At 43.1% G+C, this 17,903-nt stretch overlaps 2 protein-coding genes across 4 annotated transcripts; both read left to right on the forward strand.

The window, feature by feature from the left end:
• Window positions 1-32: 32 nt before the first annotated feature.
• LOC136966388 (CD48 antigen-like) lies at window positions 33-7,321 on the forward strand. Its single transcript, XM_067260889.1, has 8 exons — window positions 33-180; window positions 1,920-2,204; window positions 2,308-2,568; window positions 3,160-3,252; window positions 3,763-3,819; window positions 4,412-4,471; window positions 5,805-5,834; window positions 5,918-7,321. Exons 1-7 carry the CDS (start codon window positions 105-107, stop codon window positions 5,831-5,833), a joined length of 861 nt encoding a protein of 286 aa, XP_067116990.1. The 5' UTR covers window positions 33-104; the 3' UTR covers window position 5,834; window positions 5,918-7,321.
• Window positions 7,322-7,694: 373 nt separating this feature from the next.
• On the forward strand, window positions 7,695-17,896 carry dzip1 (DAZ interacting zinc finger protein 1). Of its 3 annotated transcripts, none has more exons than XM_067260513.1 (17): window positions 7,695-7,772; window positions 9,030-9,620; window positions 11,774-11,858; window positions 12,185-12,321; window positions 12,479-12,592; window positions 12,676-12,789; window positions 12,891-12,953; window positions 13,050-13,178; window positions 13,535-13,583; window positions 13,688-13,738; window positions 14,575-14,774; window positions 14,995-15,184; window positions 15,472-15,613; window positions 15,811-16,238; window positions 16,524-16,645; window positions 17,023-17,182; window positions 17,314-17,896. In XM_067260513.1, the coding sequence occupies exons 1-17, from the start codon at window positions 7,770-7,772 to the stop codon at window positions 17,391-17,393; spliced, it is 2,658 nt and encodes an 885-aa protein (XP_067116614.1). In that variant the 5' UTR covers window positions 7,695-7,769; the 3' UTR covers window positions 17,394-17,896. The 3 variants fall into 3 exon arrangements, with proteins under 3 accessions (XP_067116614.1, XP_067116615.1, XP_067116616.1); XM_067260514.1 differs by having other exon boundaries at window positions 12,679-12,789; XM_067260515.1 differs by lacking the exon at window positions 7,695-7,772 and adding an exon at window positions 8,693-8,787.
• Window positions 17,897-17,903: the final 7 nt, after the last annotated feature.

A 17,903-nucleotide genomic window follows, 5' to 3' on the forward strand; every position in this document is an offset into this window, starting at 1 on the left:
TTTCAGTTTCATTCCTTGAAATAATAAGATACGATCCATCGTCCTTCGCTGTAGTCAGCGGTTGGGTGTGGAAGAAGGGACGAATCTAGTTCACTACTTCGATAATGGGCAAATCAAAGAGAGGCATTTGGCCTATTCTCCTTTTCATGGGAATGGCGGTGGGTCTGAACGCAGTTTCAGGTAACGCAAATTGAAATAACTACCAACATACACTAGTACGGTAGAACTGGTACATGTACACGCCTTGCCCGTAGTATCGGGAAATTGTCCTATGCTAGCTAGAGTGCTATCCGTTTTGCCGAGGTACAGTACCGTTCACTAAACCGGAAATCATCTGTCGAATTCGCAAAACAATTCATTTCATTTACTAAACTACTACTACCCCTTATTTAACCGATATTTATAAACTATGTTTAAGAGATTCGTAATTAAACAAAAACGTTAAGCTTAGCTTAGGTCTTTCATTTCACATACTAGCACAGCTAGCTACTGCAGGCCTGAGCTACAGGCTAGTTTCTGAAATGGGGAAGTGTTTTCTTTTCTTTACTACTGCCCTTTTTCATGTTTATAAGCGACAATAGAGAAAACCATCAGCATAATTAATAGGCTACGTTTTGGACATACAATTAGGTGGATAGTGTTATTCAATAGAATTGGCTTTGTAAATTGTGCGCAGTTCGATACTACTGCACTGCTGGTAGCCAACTAATCTACAATGCTAGTCTAGCAACCTAGCATTGCATGCCATTAGTATCGAATGGTTCTTCCCACAATTTACAAAGCCAATTCTATTGAATAACAATATCGCTAATGAGCTAGATAATGCCCGCTAGTTTTTTTAGATGGAAGTTTTTTAGAAGTTGGACCACAGCTCGTTAATACCAAGATAGAACGTGCATCAACTGATCCCCTCAGTTTTGTGCGTCGTGAATGGACTCCAGTCCGCGTCCTCCCTCTGTGAAACTACAGTAACCTTATTTGAAACACTTGCATGCACGTAGACGTTAAAAGAACGGAAGTGTAGGCCTATTTAAAGCCCATACCACAATTAAATAAAATAGTATTTACTGTCTTTATTAACTGTGAAAAAATATATATGTATACCTTGATACAACATACAACTAATAACGATTTATTTGGGGTGTGGCGTTATTCATTCCTTAGCTGGAGATGTTCTGTATGCCATTACAAGTGGAAACGTCTATCAATTCTCAATTTAAAGTGTGTTCTCTTTGAACAAACACTATGGTTATGACTGTTCCTAAAGTTCGGACTAAGTTGAGGGAAAAGCCTTTGTTTTCTGCACCCTCTGCTTGTAATAGCCTGCAGAAAGGTTTTAAACTCTGGGAACTAGTTAGGCCTACTCTAAATGAATTTAAGGGCATTATAAAGTCTATGGAAGTAAAGTTTATGGAAGTAGAGTCTTTCGAAATTGGTCAATCTTTTAATTTATAATAGGATTCTATTTTACCCCTGCATTGTAGATGTATTGCACTTTGAGCCTGTCTGTTGTCTTCATGTGTGTGTTTTTTAAGAAACGTTTTTGTACTGCTGCCAGGTCTCCCTTGAGAAATAGATTTTTTTAATCTCAATGGGACAAAGCTGGTTAAATAAAGGTTAATGAAAACATCTATCAACTTCGCCTGTGATACCAATTCACCATGACTCAAAACGTTATGAGCCAATGAGGCGAAAATGTCTTTGTTTTCCAAACACAGCCACACATGCCGACGTATCAAAGCATCAACCAGTGCTATGTAAATACATTCTGGTCTACAGCAATTTGCCCTGAACTGACACAAATAGTCTGGCATTTATTACATGTATTAACATAGATTCATCTGAACTGCTGATACGACACAGATACCTTGTTTTCTATCTACAAGGCTATTTTTTAACTCCCATGTATTTTTTTCCAGGTCAGACAAAATACTTTCAGCTAAAGGGAAAGCTTGAGTTGACACCAGGCTCACCTCCTGAGTCTGGCTCCTCAATCACTTGGAAACTCCAATCGAATAAGGTGATAGAATATGAGCCTCTCTTCAGTGAAAAGAGTGATGTCTATGGACGTTTTAAAGATAGAGCAACACTGGATACAGCAACTGGACAGTTGGAAATTACTGACTTAACCAAAGAAGACAGTGGGGTTTACACTGTGGAAGTCAGAAGTAAAGTGACTGGAAAATACACCGTTGATGTTATCCGTAAGTGTACTTGTGCATATTACATCATTGCTCAGTGTTAATTTAAATAACATTTATTGAGTGAGAGACAAAGCTGCCATAATCATCAACTGTGCATTCACAGGTAACATCAGTGCCACCCCAAAAATATCCCAAAATCCAGAGTGCGACATCCACCCTGTTGATTGCATTCTCACCTGTGAGGTATCATACACCACTGATGCTGAGCCAGTCACCTATAGCTGGAAAGAGGGAACAGGACCATGGCAGCGTAGTTCAGACAAATACCTGAAACTCAATGTGACAGATGCTGGTAAAAAATTCTTCTGCAAGATAGAGAATCCAATCAGTGAAAAGGACAGTGTTTCTTATGAAATTCCCCCTGGTAAGTGATGTGCATGTCTAAATATGTGTATTAATAAATGTTACGTTTTAGTCCCTCTGAAAGAGTCATACATTCCAAATAGACTCAACCTGAATTCTCAACCATTTCTTTTAGTGACATCAACACTTCAAATGAATACTAAGTTTGAGAAACTACATTGGTTAGATGATAAGATTTTTGAGCCATCAGATTTAGAATGTCAGCCAAAGGGGTATAAATAGGGGTATATTTTTGAACATAAACTATTTTGGTGTTGGCTGTTCTTTGTCCAGACTTGTTAATCAAATGTTTTGTACTGCCAATTACATAATGTGAGTGGACCTGTCCCAGAATAAATCATAAAACAGCAGGACCAGTCTATGGAGAATAAACATGTGTAAAACCTATTAGGAGAGTCCTGTAAAACTTCAGGGGGAAAAGATTGACAACAAACACTTGAATCCCTAGCTTTATTTTGTACACATTTTTGTATATTTGATTCATTTTTGCTCAATACTCACATTTGTAAGTTATTTGAAATCTGCTGCACTGGAATACTGACTGATATGCTTTGTACTTAATGCTTGAATGCTTGTTTTTCTATACGTTTAGTACCTGCACTTATTTGGATCTACATAATTGTCTTCGTGGCCTGCCTTCTGGCCATCATTGTTGTCCTCTATATTCTATCTCTATTTATATCACGTGAGTAAATGTTCAGTTAAACACTACTTTAAATGGGATATTCATTCATACACTTTTACAATTAATGACATCTGTATGTTTGCGTAACTATAATCCATTCATGGCAAGGAAAAGTGCAATAGTATAATAATTAATTTTTGCTAAATGAAATCTGAAATATACCTTCATTTCTACCTTCTAACAAACACACCTGGTTGTGTCAAGGTATAAGACATGTGCCGTATACATCTGCAATGTCAGTGTTTCAAGGTCTTAGAGAATGCAGTCCACTGATCAACTGTCCCTTGCTAATCTTTAATATTTTGGATTATGATAGCCAAATTGCATTTTTGTTCTGGGATTACAATAATAATTTTCACTCTGGAAATTGACTAAACGATATTTCAAAGGACTGACGGTTGTTATGAATAAGACATTGACCCTCATCTAGGTGAAGTGTTCACAAGTGGGATGTCTGTTTTACAGTGTTCAGTGGAAATCCTATAATTTCATGTTTGTGTGTCATTTCAGGACTTAAGACGAAGAGAGAGAAACTTCTCAAGTGTTTGGGATGTCCAAAATGTACTGGTACGTTCTTTTAAGATTTAATCAACCGACTACCCGAAAACAGGCATGAAAGGTACTTCTTTGCTAGCAGTGAATAGTGCGTGAGGACTCAGGAGTGCCCGTGGGGCATCATATTTCAGCAAAAATATGGCTTCCAAAAAAAAGGAGAGAAAGAAAGAAAAAAAAGGAGAAAAGAAAGGGTGACAGTACATTTAGTCATTTAGCAGACGCTCTTATCCAGAGCGACTTACAGTAAGTACAGGGACATTCTCCCTGAGGCAAGTATGGTAAAGTGCCTTGCCCAAGGACACAATGTCATTTGGCGTGGCCGGGAATTGAACCAACAACTTTCTGATTAATAGCCCGACTCCCTAACCGCTCAGCCATCTGACCCCTATACTTATAAGTATGACCCACATACTTTCACAAGGAAAGGTGTGTGGTCTGTGAGGGTGGAAATTAACCTGCAGCTTCAGAATAACAAGTCCATAGTGAACTAATGTGCAGTGTTTATATTTTGCTCTTCTTTTAGCTCACATTAATCAATGCATGCACACTTTAGGCAAATTATTCATACTAAATCAGTTGTCCCTTCCCCTGCCTGCAAATGCAGCTTCTACCTCAGAAGCTCCCCCTACTCAACAGTACTCAACAGTAACAACAAATGGAGAAGGTGAGTAGCATTGTGTTGAATGACATGTCAGTTGGCATAATTGCTGAGGGTCTGTAGGAATTTCTTTTAAATTGTATTATATGGATACAAAAAAATCTATCATTTTCAGTTATAAGAATTAAGACACTGTAATTATTTTGATCGATACGGATGTGGAACAAATACAGCCTATGGTCTGTATTGGATGCTGGACAGTTTGAAGCATTGATTGACTCAGTCTGTATAATTGACAGCCAATGTTGAAAATACATAATATGGCCAATGTGTGAGGGTTAGCATTTATTAGCCATTTATTTTAAATTATCCCTTTATGCTGTTTCCCATTCAATAAGTTTACCATTACACTTACATTTAGACTGTAAAAAATGCCTTTTAGCACATTTCTCATAGAGGGTATCAATCTTGCATCAAATAGTGAATTCCACTGGATGCAGATTGCAGAGCGTACATGTATGCACAGTGTCATATTTTCACAGCTCACTGTCAATATATATCGTACGGTAACTTTTGGACTACAAGAGAGTTGCAAGCCTGCAAATCTAGAGTTGTTAAAAGCTTTGAATGGGTCGATTGGGTTATTGTGGTGTGGTTACAGCATTTATGCAGGGGTGATATATTTTCATGGGGCCCAAAATTCATGGTGTCGCCCCTGTGGAGCAGGTTATGGGAACTAGGAGAAGATGTTGAGAGGAGTCCCATAGGTGGAGTGGTGTTTTAAACATACATAATGAAATATAATTGACAATTTGCAAGATAAATGTTCCCATATTTTGACAGCTAACAAGTATTGTCTTTGCTGAATGATTCATGTTAAGTCATTCCATGTAATAGGTTTTTCTGACGTGTGTTACATAACTTACCAAATTATCATTGCCTTTATATTAGGAGGCTATCTGATCTGATTGAAACTAACAAAACTAGCATGACAATCAATAAATAATGCTGGTGTCGCAACTAATTTACAGAGGTTTGAAGTTGTTATTAAGGAATTTTGTAGAAATTAAATAATTTAAATTAATTTAACCAAATGTATTTCTGGGCGCAAGCAAGGATCTACATTTTCTTTTCATCTTGTGCATGGGCTATGACAAAGTAGGCCTAAGAAAACATGCAGGCTTCATTATATAGCAAAATCGTGATTGTGCAGGGGAATTCCCGAATCATTTAGTTATATCACTGATTTAACAAAGTCGACTTCCAGGTCAATTGTCCGGCAATTTAAGACTTTCTGTCCATTTTGACAGTATCATTCGTCATGTGAAAATAGTGTTTAGACAGTAGGTCATTGCCTCTGCTTTTCTTTGCGTTTATTTGTGTATGTGTTTTCCTGTAGGAATGGAAAGAAATGGAAACAGCAACTAATGTAAGTAATATAGCAAAGTAACTATTTGAGAGAAACTAAATGTGTGACTTAAAAGTATTTTATTTTATGAATTTATTTTGCAGCAGTAAAAAATTGAAAACCGGAAGAATAGAAGCCATGGGAAGAATTGGGTTGTTTAAGAATTGGTTTTGCATGGACTGAGAGCTTGAGCATATTCTTAACATTGCCAAGAAGAAACTTGAACCACTCTCATGCTCTCACCTTCATGCCCATCGCTCTTATAGAGGCTTTAATCTAACTCTATACTAATCCTAATCAAAGTCACAAAAAGGTCAGACAAAATGTCAAAAAAATTTAAACAATGGTTGCCTGTAATTTGGGTTACAACTATATATTGCTTTGATAGTTGGTCTGTAATACAAGGGTTCATTCATTTGCAAGCCATTATCAGTATGTCTCTGTAGTTACAGTGTGTTCCATGAATGTACAACTTATACCCATTTTAAAATATCAAAATAATTATCATTTTGAAGCATTTTTGGGGGGGATACATTCCTAATGGAGGCACTGCTACTTTTATATTCTAGTCAAATGTTTTGTCTCAAGGAACCTTGGAATACAAAATCTGTATACCCCCTTTGAAGCTGAGATTCATGCTTAGTGACCGACTCAGCTTCAAGTGTCCTGAGATGCACTGAAGAATAAGGGTGAATGTAGTCAATCTGCCATGCAATACATGCTTTTGCAAGCTTTTGCAAACTCATTTTTTTCTATTCATTTATACTTGCTTACAGAGGGAACCAACAACCAGCCCTTAACATTCCACAATGTCTTTTTCACTCAAGTTTTATGTACTTAAAGGAAGTTCATTTTTGACTTGTTTTGAGATAGTGCCTTTGGTAATATTAAAAAGTAACTATTTCTTTTTTTTTGTTTAACCCTTTGTGCAATACTCATAAACTAAACTCATAATTCCTGGTCTTGAGTTGAAATCTTTGCAAAGGTATGATAGGTATTTTGTAATTTATTGGTGAATCATGACTTCCAGCGTTTGAGGAAGACCCTGGATAAGAGCGTCTGTTAAATGACTAAATGAAAATACTAATTTAGTCATTTAGCAGACGCTCTTATCCAGAGCAAATACTCATACTTAAAAAGAATGCTTCACCCACAGAACTGTATATATGCTGTATATACTGTGCTGTATGTGTGTGGATGTACAAGCTTTAAGGATGAAGATGAAATTGGGGTGTACAGTAGTATGAGTGTTGTGTGAGCATTTAACACCGGGAAAGAACAGAGAGTTTTGGTGTAGTTTCTCTTTAGCATTGTAGTGGTGTTTATCAATATTTATATTGTGTTACATGATTTTGGATAAATGACATTATAGTGATGAATATTAATGCTAGTACTACTGCAAACATACAAAACATTTTCAATAAAAAGAATCCTTCAAAGTATACCAAAATTGTTATGTACATCCACACGTGTTTAATGTATGTTTTTAAATAAAAATGGTTACAAATTCTTGTCTTTTCATGTGAAAGCCTAAATACAAAATCAAAACAAAAACTGTGCTGAATAAGGAGACATTACATTACACATTGTTTCATAACTACAAGACATTAAGTTAGCATAGCATAACACCATTCTCCAGTAGAAAATGCAGTCAAAAGCAAGAGACCACATGCGAATAAAAAGGGGATAAAGCTTTTCTCTGGAATTGGTCTGCAATTCTAAAAGCGTAACCTAGTTGACACATGTAGGCCTATCAAAAAAAATGCTCAATCGAACCACCTTGCCATCTAATGTTGGAGTGGATTGAACTCAGGCCATAACATGAGCAGACTCTAGGAATGTGTTGGGCAGCTACGTCACGGTCACCAAATCCATGAGGAGAAAAAAACCGTTGAAGCTCAACTCCTGGGATTTGTAGAGCTAACAATAAAACAACAAATGGGCATTTAAAACACCATGGTGAGTGATGGAATCTGTATATTTGGTTGTAGGTGATATTTTAACTGGTTTGAGTAAAACATCTAGATGTACTTCGATCGACGCTCAACAAGTTAGCAAGTTAGTCTAATTAGTCTAGCTACAGTACTGTTAGCTCTGAGTCGTATCTTGAACCAGGCATGACAATGATGACCGTTATATTTTATAAATATTATAAGTAGATTAAACGTTACTTGTGTGCAGTGTGACAGACGTAACTAGATAGCACCACTGAAGAGTTGATAAGAACGAGCTTGAACTAACCAAACGATTAAATACTTTTTTTAAATCTAGCTAATAAATTTGCTAGTGGGCAAGGTACTGTAGTCAGTGATAGCCAGCCTGCAAAGACACTACTGCTTGTCTTTGTTTGGCAAGATTGAGCTTGTCCCAACTTGCAATTTAGCAAAACTACCCGACTCTACTGAAATAGCATTATCTGCTATACAGTACAGCCTCGACAAAAGCTGCAGTGCCAATGCAGTGTGTTAAAAGCTATAAAGTGTGGCGTTAGCTAAGCTCTGTTCTCATTAAACATTTTACGTTGTTGTCCTACTGTTCGTACCAAGCCTCAACTTCTACAGTAGCTACTGTACTAGTACAGCTGATATAGCAAGTCCTCAATTTTACCCAGGAAAGTAATGCAGAGCTAGGCTACTCGTATGCCTCTGCAATGGAACGGGCTGGAGGATGCTTCTGCTGGGCTTGGCTGATGTAGAGAGTCTAGCGTTAAGTGTAGTTGACGTTGTTTTACCTACAACATTTGGGCCATGTGTAGCTAGCCAGTTTATAGTCCAGGGCCAGATACATCAATCTGGGACGCCTGTTTGTATTTCCATGGTGATCGAGAAAACGCCCAACTGAGTTGTCGCACACCGTTGAAAGGGGCGGCACCAGTACAAGGAGACCGACTCGTTGTCGTTTCCCATCTATGAAGGCACAAAAAATCCAAGATGGTAAGGCGAACCAGGCTTCGAGGCGACATCTTCGAAATTAGGTAGATTACCGTCGAACCATGTTCACTGTTCGAAGTTTGTGCATAAACGTGCTGGTTATTTGATCTGATTGTTGATGCTTAATTTAAATTTGGGAACTAGAGGAATCCTTGCTGTTTTACCCTAGTACATTCTTTGTGCTGTGATGACTCTTTAATCATCGATTGTGATATGGTGCAGGCATGTAGCACACATTTCACATTTTATGTCTGTCTATGAAAATAACCCAGAATGTATTTTTCAGCCGTTTTACAACAACATATACTATCCCTATACGCGAGAGACCCAGGGGACTCACTCTTCAGCTGGCATCCCCTCCTTACTGAACTCCCCCCTGAGCCAGCCCTATACCAGCGGACCACCACCTCCCGTCATGTCCGCCTCTTCCTCCACCACCATTCCCCCCTTCAAGTTCCGGCAGCGGCGCGAGAGCGTGGACTGGCGTCGCGTCAGTGCCGTCGACGTGGACCTGGTGGCGAGCGAGCTGGACTTCCTCACGCTGCAGGAGCACATCCAGGGGGTGACCTTCTGCAGCGTGGAGGGCGAGCGCTGCCCGCGCTGCCAGAGCCCCGTGGACCCAGCCCTGCTCAAGCTCTTCAGGCTGGCCCAGCTCACTGTGGAGTACCTGCTGCACTCCCAGGAGGTCCTGACCCTCAGCCTGCAGGCGGCGGAGGAGAGGCTGAGGGCCGCGGGCCTCGACAGGGACCAGGTTTTGGCCCAGCAGCAGAAGCAGGCGGAGGAGATTACGGCTCTGAAAGCCGAGCTGAGGCACAGGAAGAAGATCATTAAGAGTCACCAGAACGTGCTCGCCTCACGTCTCACCAACTGCCATAAGGTACTAAATGGTCCCCCCTCTCCAGGTTGTCTGTAGTCATTTTGGTTTTATTTCAGTAGGCACCCCCCCCCCCCACGCCTCTTAAAGGCATTGTTCCCCAGGCTGGATTCAGAGCAGCTGTTCTCTTCATTTGTCAGTTTGATTAGAATGGGTGAATATGGGAAGGGGGATCATTTGTTTTCCTGCATTTCACTATGCTGTATTGGAAATAAGATTATTTGGTCAACACAAAATACGGTGCATATTATTGGCCGGCAAGTTCCAGAACTAGCGGCCTTGTTTTTTAGACGCGGGAAATAGGATTTGGAACTGAGCAGATGGTGTCAGCTGGGCAATAATGTTTTTTAATCCACTTACAAACGGGTGATAAGAGCAGCCCTGAAGATGACTGATCCAACCATTTCCCCCACCCTCAAATATCCCCACAGTCAATTTGTAGACGAGTGTAATTTTCTTTGCAACAACACTAACCTTTGTTTCGTTGTATTATGAAAAAGCAGACATAGCCTGTCATGTTTGTAGTGAAAACAACCAGTCCTATTTTCTCCAAGTAGCCTACTGACCGGGCCCAGCTGTTGCCAAGGCAACATCTAGTGTTACATGTGACTGAGCTACATTGTTGCTAGGTGAAAGCCTTGCATGATAGCAGAAGGGGTGATGCTGTGTGAAGATCAAATATTGATAGATTAGCACATGCTCAGGATGGGTGACGGTGTGCTGTCCGTAGGTAAGCTTTTTATTGGTGAAGGGAAATTATTCACGATTACTTAGTCCCAGTCCCCCTCCCCCCCCCCCCATTTCTTACACATCAAAAAAGGATAATTAAGTCCACACCAGCACCCGAGGCTCTTTAAGAGAGCGGACATAATTCAATTTCATTGATCATTTCCTAACTTATTCCAGACCAGCAATGCAATTATGTCAAACAAGGAGCTCTTTTATAGCCGGTTTGCAGGGGAAAAGCATGCCTAAAGCACGGCCGAAAACCCAGACATGAGTGGATGTTTCTACAAGGTATCAGTGGCAATCTGGTTAAACTTGAATGAGGGCCCAGAAGACAGGCGGGCGGTGCGGCGGAGGTTAAATGTAGCGTGTGATGCGCCGCAGCGACAGTGTAATGCACTCAGCCACCGTCACTCCAACAGTGAGCTTGGCCGATCCGACACCAGCCAGAGGGTGCGAATCAACGTTATTCATGCTGTTCTGTCTCCTAGGAAACTCCCAGCACACAGCTCACAGATGTTTGTTTGGGCGTTAGCCTATTGCTCAAGACACATTTGATGTCAGTTGAAAGTTTGAAACCCCGTAGGCCCATGTCTCCTTTATTTGTTTAAATAGTAATTCTACATCAGAATCAGAATGGGTTTTATTCGCCATGAAAGTTTGCACAGACAAGGAATTTGCTTTGGCAGGAAGGTGCAAACATTAAACATAACGAGCAATGGAATTAGATTAAAATAAACTATACAATAAAATATAAAATAAAATATAAGTTGCAGTAATTTACAATATAAAAATACTAATATTACAAAAAATACAAATGGTACAGGATTGTATTGTCCAGTGCAAAAAGCAGTGTTGTTTTAAGGGCATTAAGTCATGAAGTCAGTGTGAACCCTTGGCCTTGTTGAAGAGGCCAACAGCGAAAGGGAAGAAACTGTTTTTGTGGCGTGAGGTATTGGTCCTGATGGACCGCAGCCTCTCGCCGGAGGGGAGTGACTGAAACAGAGAGTGTCCAGGGTGGGAGGAGTCGGCCACAATCTTCCTCGCTCGCCTCAGGGTCCTCGAGGTGTGCAGGTCCTCGAGGGTAGGCAGATTGCAGCCGATCACCTTCTCAGCAGTGCGGATGATACGCTGCAGCCTGCTCTACATGATACTTGTTCTGTGAAGCTTACTAGGCTTACTTTTTTGTCATTGAATGTTTGTTGATTTCATGAATCAAATTGTAACAAAGTAGTCATGAATGTAAGTGGGAGACAATTACACATTTCTCATCGTATTTTCAACCCCTCTACTGTTGACCTTGCATGTTGACCTCAAATGGCTGAGTAGGGACACATGTTTGCCTCCACAAGCTGCAACTGTTGAGAGAACAACATGTGAACGCAGTTGTAATTAAGTTCTGTGTTCCTTTTGTGTTTTTCTTTTTCCAGTGTCAACATTGTGATAAAGCCTTCATGAATTCCTCCTTTCTGCAGAATCACATGCAACGTCGTCACCCAGAGGAGTATGACTCCCGTAAGTCCACAGCCCAGGCTTGATTGCCACTTTAGAAGGAGAGAAAGGGAGAGAGAGAAAGAATAAGAGAGGGAGAGAACTGTAGTTATAGGTAGTCAGCCGGTCCGGTAAGTTGCTAGCGGTACAATCCAGTCTAAACAACCACGTCTGTTTTGCAGACCATCAAGGAGGGCCCGAACATACCTCCGTAATGTTGAACAGTTGTGAAATGTGCTCAACATTTTGAAGCTAACTTTGTATTTGTTTGCCCTATGAAAGCTGTGGTATACAATTTCCTGTTTGAGGTTCTAATTTTTTTCAATGTCATATGTCATCATCTGTTGCAGAATGTAGGTCAGATAGTGAGAGGAAACATCAGATTACTTCACTCAAGGGGGAGGTTGTTAGCCTGAAGGAGGAGGTTATTAGCCTGAAGGAGGAGGTTAACCAGCAGCAACAAGCTCTGCGGGCCAAAACCACTCAGGTGAGAGACACATGGTCTAAAGCACATTGTATAGTAAACATTGGATGTCACGTAAGTCCCAGAATGTAAAGACATATGTACAGTTCTCAGACAATCTGCAGGCCAGCTAAAAGTGTTTTTCTACTTTTTGACGACTGATTGTCTTTTACTATCAAAGGAGAAAGACCAACTGGCCATGCACGAGGAGCTGGAGAGATTGGACCGGAAACTCCAGGATACCACGGGTGGCATCAGGAGGGAGCTGGACATGTTCCACAGAAACAACGCTCAGGTTACCAATGGGCCGCCGGACATGGCAATGTGGCTCTGTTGTGCAAGATGTGATGATTCGACTGAGGTCTCTTTCTCCTCCAGCAGCTTCAGGTGGCCTGTCAGGAGCCTGACCTCAGTGTGGCTCCTCGCCAGGTAGAGAGAGACCACGACCAGGACAGAGCTCTCCACAGGCTGACACAACAGATCAAGCAACAGGTGTGCTAATTCATTCTAGTGATGTCATAGGCCGTAACTGTACTTAGGACCAGCATTAGAAACTCTGGGTGGTGATAAATCAAAATACAAATTGTTTACAGGACAAAAAATGGGAATCCGCGTTGCAGAAAATGAAAGCGGCCCACGAGAGTGAAACAGTCGAGGTCAGTCCTGATGTTGACGCGAAGGTGTCGCAATCGAAATATCAAACGCCGAGTTCTCGGCGTGATATGTGGTCCCTCCCCCCCCTTCCCTCCCAGCTCCAGAGGGAGCTGAGCAGGATGCAGTCGTCGCTGTCGGAGCAGCAGGACCGGGTCCTGAGGCAGAGGGAGGAGATGAGCCAGCGGCTGCAGGAGAAGGAGCTCACCATCGTGGCTCAGAGGGAACAGGTGAGCGCCTCACACGCCCCTCTGGGGGAGGGAGGTGTGGGGTGCGAGGTGGGTGACACCAGACTTGAGTCGTGTGGCCTCTCTTGGTCACGATGACGTCATGTCGGGAGATGGACATCTGTAGATCGTTAATAATCACAACCGAGGTTTGATACAGATGCACAGCTAGATAATGGGATTATGTAATGTTTTTACATAATCTTTATTATTTAAACATGCTAACAGAGGAAGGATATTTAGCTCATACGATTAACAGTTGAAGCATTAAGCAATTAACAACGTTAATTGTTAGGTATGTTAGGTATAGTGGTTAACAGGTATATTTTTCTTTCTAAAATCATGCCTTTGTTTTACAGATAAGGCACATTTCTTTGAATCCACCTACCAAAGTGGTTGAAGTTCCAGGTATGGAGTTTCCTTACATTGCACGTATGTTATTTGGTATCTATTTTCCTCTGAAGTGTCAATTATTATGCAGTAAATGGCTACCCTCTTTTTTTATGTTTCAGTGCTAGTCACTGCTCCAGCACCAGCACCTAAACCAAAAAGAGTGATGTCTGGTAAGTTATTAAAATAACATTGTTACCAAGGCACATGTCATGATGCTGGCCTAGTTTACCTCTTGCAATGAGAAATAATATATGTTGTCATAGTTGCATGCTTCGTGCTTGGAGTGCTCATTTCACACATCCACACATCCAGGCCAGAACGGCACAAAGTTAACTACCTAAGAAAAAAAAGGAACTCAAAGAGAGACACCAGCATTCCATCTCCCTTCCTCAAGTTCCCATCCCCCTAACTCCCACTCACCCTTGACCTCTGACCTCCCTGTGCTGTCCAATCAGAGCAGCCTCCCATTGCTACTAAACTGGATCCAATAGAGGAGATGTCAGAGGAGGAGAAAGGTAAAATTGTGTGTGTGCATGGCAGCAGCGTCTTGTTGAATGCATGCTGCTCTGCATGGAGGTGTCGGCCTGGTCCGGTCTGTGAAGCCTGCCTTGTCAAATCAGCGAGCATTCGTGAAGTCGCCCATTTGATGGCAAAGCAACAAGAACGTGTCCCCTTCCGCCTGTCCCTCTACGGATGCTGTTACTGCCGCCCATGGCTGTGCAGGGAACACCCCGAGGGCATGGAAACCTGGGCAAGAAAAGACAAGCCGCAAACTCATCCCGTGACATCATCCTTTTCACGCTTGCCTGCCTCGTCAAAAAAAACAAAACAGAGGCCGACTAGTCTCAATCCTTTTTGCATAAACGTATTTGAAAATGTGCTTGTGCAACTTGCATGGACAGTTAGATAGCTAGCCAGCGTTTGAATGTGCTGTGTGAACATCTCCAGTCAGTATTACTCCCAGATTCCCACATCCTTCGCTGAATTGTACACGTCACTCTTCCAGACTCCAGCAGCGTGTCCGGAAGGCCAGAGGTCACGAGGCCGGAGGCGAAGAAGCCCGAGCAGAAACAGGAAGCCAGGAAGCAGGCGGCGGGCGCGACGACCCCGCGCGTGCTGAGGAAGATCCCCGACATCCAGAGGGAGCTGCGGCCCGCTCTGGAGCAGGCACTCCTGGAGAAGCTGGAGACCCTGGGCGTCAGAGCGGTACGCACACAACCACACACAGCCCCTCTGGCCTCACCCCCCTCCTAAACACCACTCCAGAAACACTCGAAACGACAGTTTTACCGTACATCAAGATATCTCTCCCCCCCCCCCCCCCCCCCCCTCCCTCCATAAGCTACTGGGTATTTTTACATCAGGTTATCGTCACGCGTCTTTGCTTTGGAGAAACGGATGGGCTGACACCTCCGTCCTTTGACAGGGCCTGACTGGTCTGCGGAACAGGGAGTACAGCGACCTCGTGGCCAAGGTGCGCCTGGAGAGGGAGAGCGTCGCGAGGGACGTCCCCGACTACTGGCGCCACCGCAAGGACGTGGCCCACACCTTGGAGTGGAGACTGAAGGGAAAGAAGACGGGGGGGCAGCAAGCCAAACCCACGACCCCGACTCAAGGTACCAGGAACCACCACAAAGAAGAAGCCAGTTAGTGTTTCTCGTGTCAAACCCGAAAGTGTTTCTTTTGTGTGCTGTTGGGTTGACCAGGGTCAGTATTGATATTTCTTGCGTGTTCTGTGGTTGCAGTTAGAATGTCAGCCAAAGCTCTGTAAGCCTTCAGCCGTAAGCTGCTTTGAGAGCATGAGTCATTTAATCACATCATGATCCGACTGTGGTGTCAGATGTTCTCAGACCAACTTAGCGGCTCATTTCTGTTGGTGTCGCGTGCGTGTTTGTCACCGCAGTGACTCAGAGCAGAGCGCGGTCCAGCAGCTTGCCCTCCAGGGTCACACAGGTGATGTCAGGGCCAGCGGCCAAGCAGGTGCAGCCCCCTCAGCCAGCCCCCCGGACCAAGACCAGCACCCTACCCAAGACCTCCACCCCCAGGTATGGCACCTTCACTTACACAACTGTGACTTGGCACATGTTGCTTGACTCATTTAAAGGGGGAAGAAAAGTTCCTTCTTGTAGTCTGCATCTTGTCATTACTACTTTATTTAATCAATTGCTCAGTAATATGTGTGCCTGGAATGTCAGTTGTTTTTTGTTGTTGTTTGTTGATGTTTTGGGTACCGTCTCCCAAGAACACCTCCGTTTAGTTCAGACGAGGAGTCTGAAGACGAGGGGGAGACTGAGGAGGAGGAGGAGGAAGAGGAACAGCCTCAGAGACAAGAACGAGGCCCTCAACACAAAGCCCCACCACCCAGGACACCGCAGCCCCAACCTAAACCGAGCCAGGGCAGGCCAACCCACACCAAGCCCATCCCCGCCAGGCCAAGCCATGCCAAGACGACTCGTAGCAACCTGAGCCAGACCCAGCCTCCACCGCCCAAAACCCAGCAGCAGCCAAGAGGCCCTGCGGTCAACAAAAACAAGACGACGGGCAAGACGGCCGTGACTGCGGTGGAGAGCGAGGGGGAGTGGACAGACGGGAGCGAGATGGAGGAGATCGACCTGCAGCAGCTCCAGAACTACACCGACCAAAATGGCAACGTGGGGAAAACGACAAACAGTAAGAACTTCCAAACGGATCCCGCTTCCTCTTTTTGACAGCAACAACCCGAATTAGATTAGACTTGATTTGTCATTGTGCAGTAAACAACGAACTGTACAACGAAATGTACTTGTGCAGCCTCTAACACGATACTCACTCAGGCATAGACATGGATACTCACTCACACAATAAATAAAATAAGACAAATTGAAAGAACGTTCCCACATTCAAAGTATTCAGCTTTATGGTGGATATTATCGACTATTGACATCGGTTTTATTCAACTCCTGCCTGTCTCCCCAGACAACCTTGTCAAGGGTCTGACAAAAAGCCTTGAGAAGCAGCTGGCTGACAGAGGACCAAAGAAGCCAGTAGGGGGAGTGAGCACACTGCCAGAGAGCAAAGATGTGGTACGGGAACTCAAGGTGAGAAACCCTGCCCCTCACGTCAACGCAGCAATGCCAGCTGTAGGCGACGGGTGTCTTTCATTTCTGTGTGACCTGATAAGCCAATCGGTGCTGAGGACAGCTACAGGAAATTGTTCTTGTACAATAATCTGATTTACATGTGTGCGTTGAAGATGGCTGCACAGCAAAAAAAAAACGAGGCTTCAGCTTGAATGTAGGCGAAACCTTCAGATAGGGAGATCTGCTCAGAGAGGGCGATCTCCCAAGACGCACAGCAGAAGCCCGTGAAAGAGGACGCCGCACGGAAACATGCTAATGTCTTCACCCTGCTGTAACCTGAGCCGCGGCCCTCACTCCCCCATCTCCCTCTCTCTGTGTGTGTGTGTGTGTTCTAGTACACTGAGATGGACGAGAGCAGCGAGGACTGGGACGTGTCCTCTCTGGAGGACCTGGCTCTTCCGGAAGGGTCCAAACCGGTGCCCGGCCCCGCTCCCGTGAGGAAGAGCCTGGACTCGTCCGGGACGAGCGTCTGGGGCACCTCCACCGGAAAGAGAGGTCAGCACCTGTGCTCTGGATGTTGTTAAATGAGCTCACCACAGGAAAGGGTTCAACACTTGCACTCTTAAGAGTGTGTATGTGTGTGTATGCTGTCTAGTATTCATCTCTGGCTGTGTGTGTTTCCTCAGGTCTCAGTGAAACAGGAGGGAGCACCCTGAAGAGCAGCCTGGTTTCAGTCAGTGACTTCAGTGACACAGATGATATATAGCCATATAAATCAATCAAGCAATATATATATGCTTGACTGGTAGCATAGGTTTACAGGCCTCAGGCGCTAAAACAATATCTATAAAACGGCTTTTGAAATACAAAGAATGTCATGTTTTCCCCTATTGTTTAGTGATGAATTGTATGTGTATCAAGGAACATGTCTACACTCCAATAATAAGAATGTTTTCCTCTGCTCAGGACCCCATTGCAGTGCTAACTGACATGATAGTTATCCTCTGCCTTGTGCAGTTTTCAGTATTAAGTTTATATATAAAGTATAACTGTTGTTATTTTTTACGTTTGGATTTTGCATTCAAGTGAGGTACCTTTTCCTGTGGTACTGTACGTGGTAGTGTGTTGTCAGTTTTGTACTTGAGATTTGAAACGCAATTCAGTTGTTTTTATGAATGAAAATATTTATACAAGCAGCAAAACGAATCGTATGGATTCACAATATCAGTACTGTTGTCACTTACGAAATAAACACACTAGTTTACAGTTGTTTTCT

Source organism: Osmerus mordax, chromosome 22, assembly GCF_038355195.1.
Source record: "Osmerus mordax isolate fOsmMor3 chromosome 22, fOsmMor3.pri, whole genome shotgun sequence".
Lineage (NCBI taxonomy): Eukaryota > Metazoa > Chordata > Actinopteri > Osmeriformes > Osmeridae > Osmerus > Osmerus mordax.

What these genes read in the sequence shown, in the direction of transcription:
- LOC136966388 (XM_067260889.1), top strand. Translation starts at nt 105, where the DNA reads ATGGGCAAATCAAAGAGAGGCATTTGGCCTATTCTCCTTTTCATGGGA. An exon ending in GGGTCTGAACGCAGTTTCAG is followed by an intron (nt 181 to 1,919) that starts GTAACGCAAATT and finishes ATTTTTTTCCAG; the next exon opens with GTCAGACAAAATACTTTCAG. An exon ending in TCTATCTCTATTTATATCAC is followed by an intron (nt 3,253 to 3,762) that starts GTGAGTAAATGT and finishes GTGTCATTTCAG; the next exon opens with GACTTAAGACGAAGAGAGAG.
- dzip1 (XM_067260513.1), top strand. An exon ending in CAAAGTGGTTGAAGTTCCAG is followed by an intron (nt 13,584 to 13,687) that starts GTATGGAGTTTC and finishes TTTATGTTTCAG; the next exon opens with TGCTAGTCACTGCTCCAGCA. An exon ending in CGTGGGGAAAACGACAAACA is followed by an intron (nt 16,239 to 16,523) that starts GTAAGAACTTCC and finishes CTGTCTCCCCAG; the next exon opens with ACAACCTTGTCAAGGGTCTG.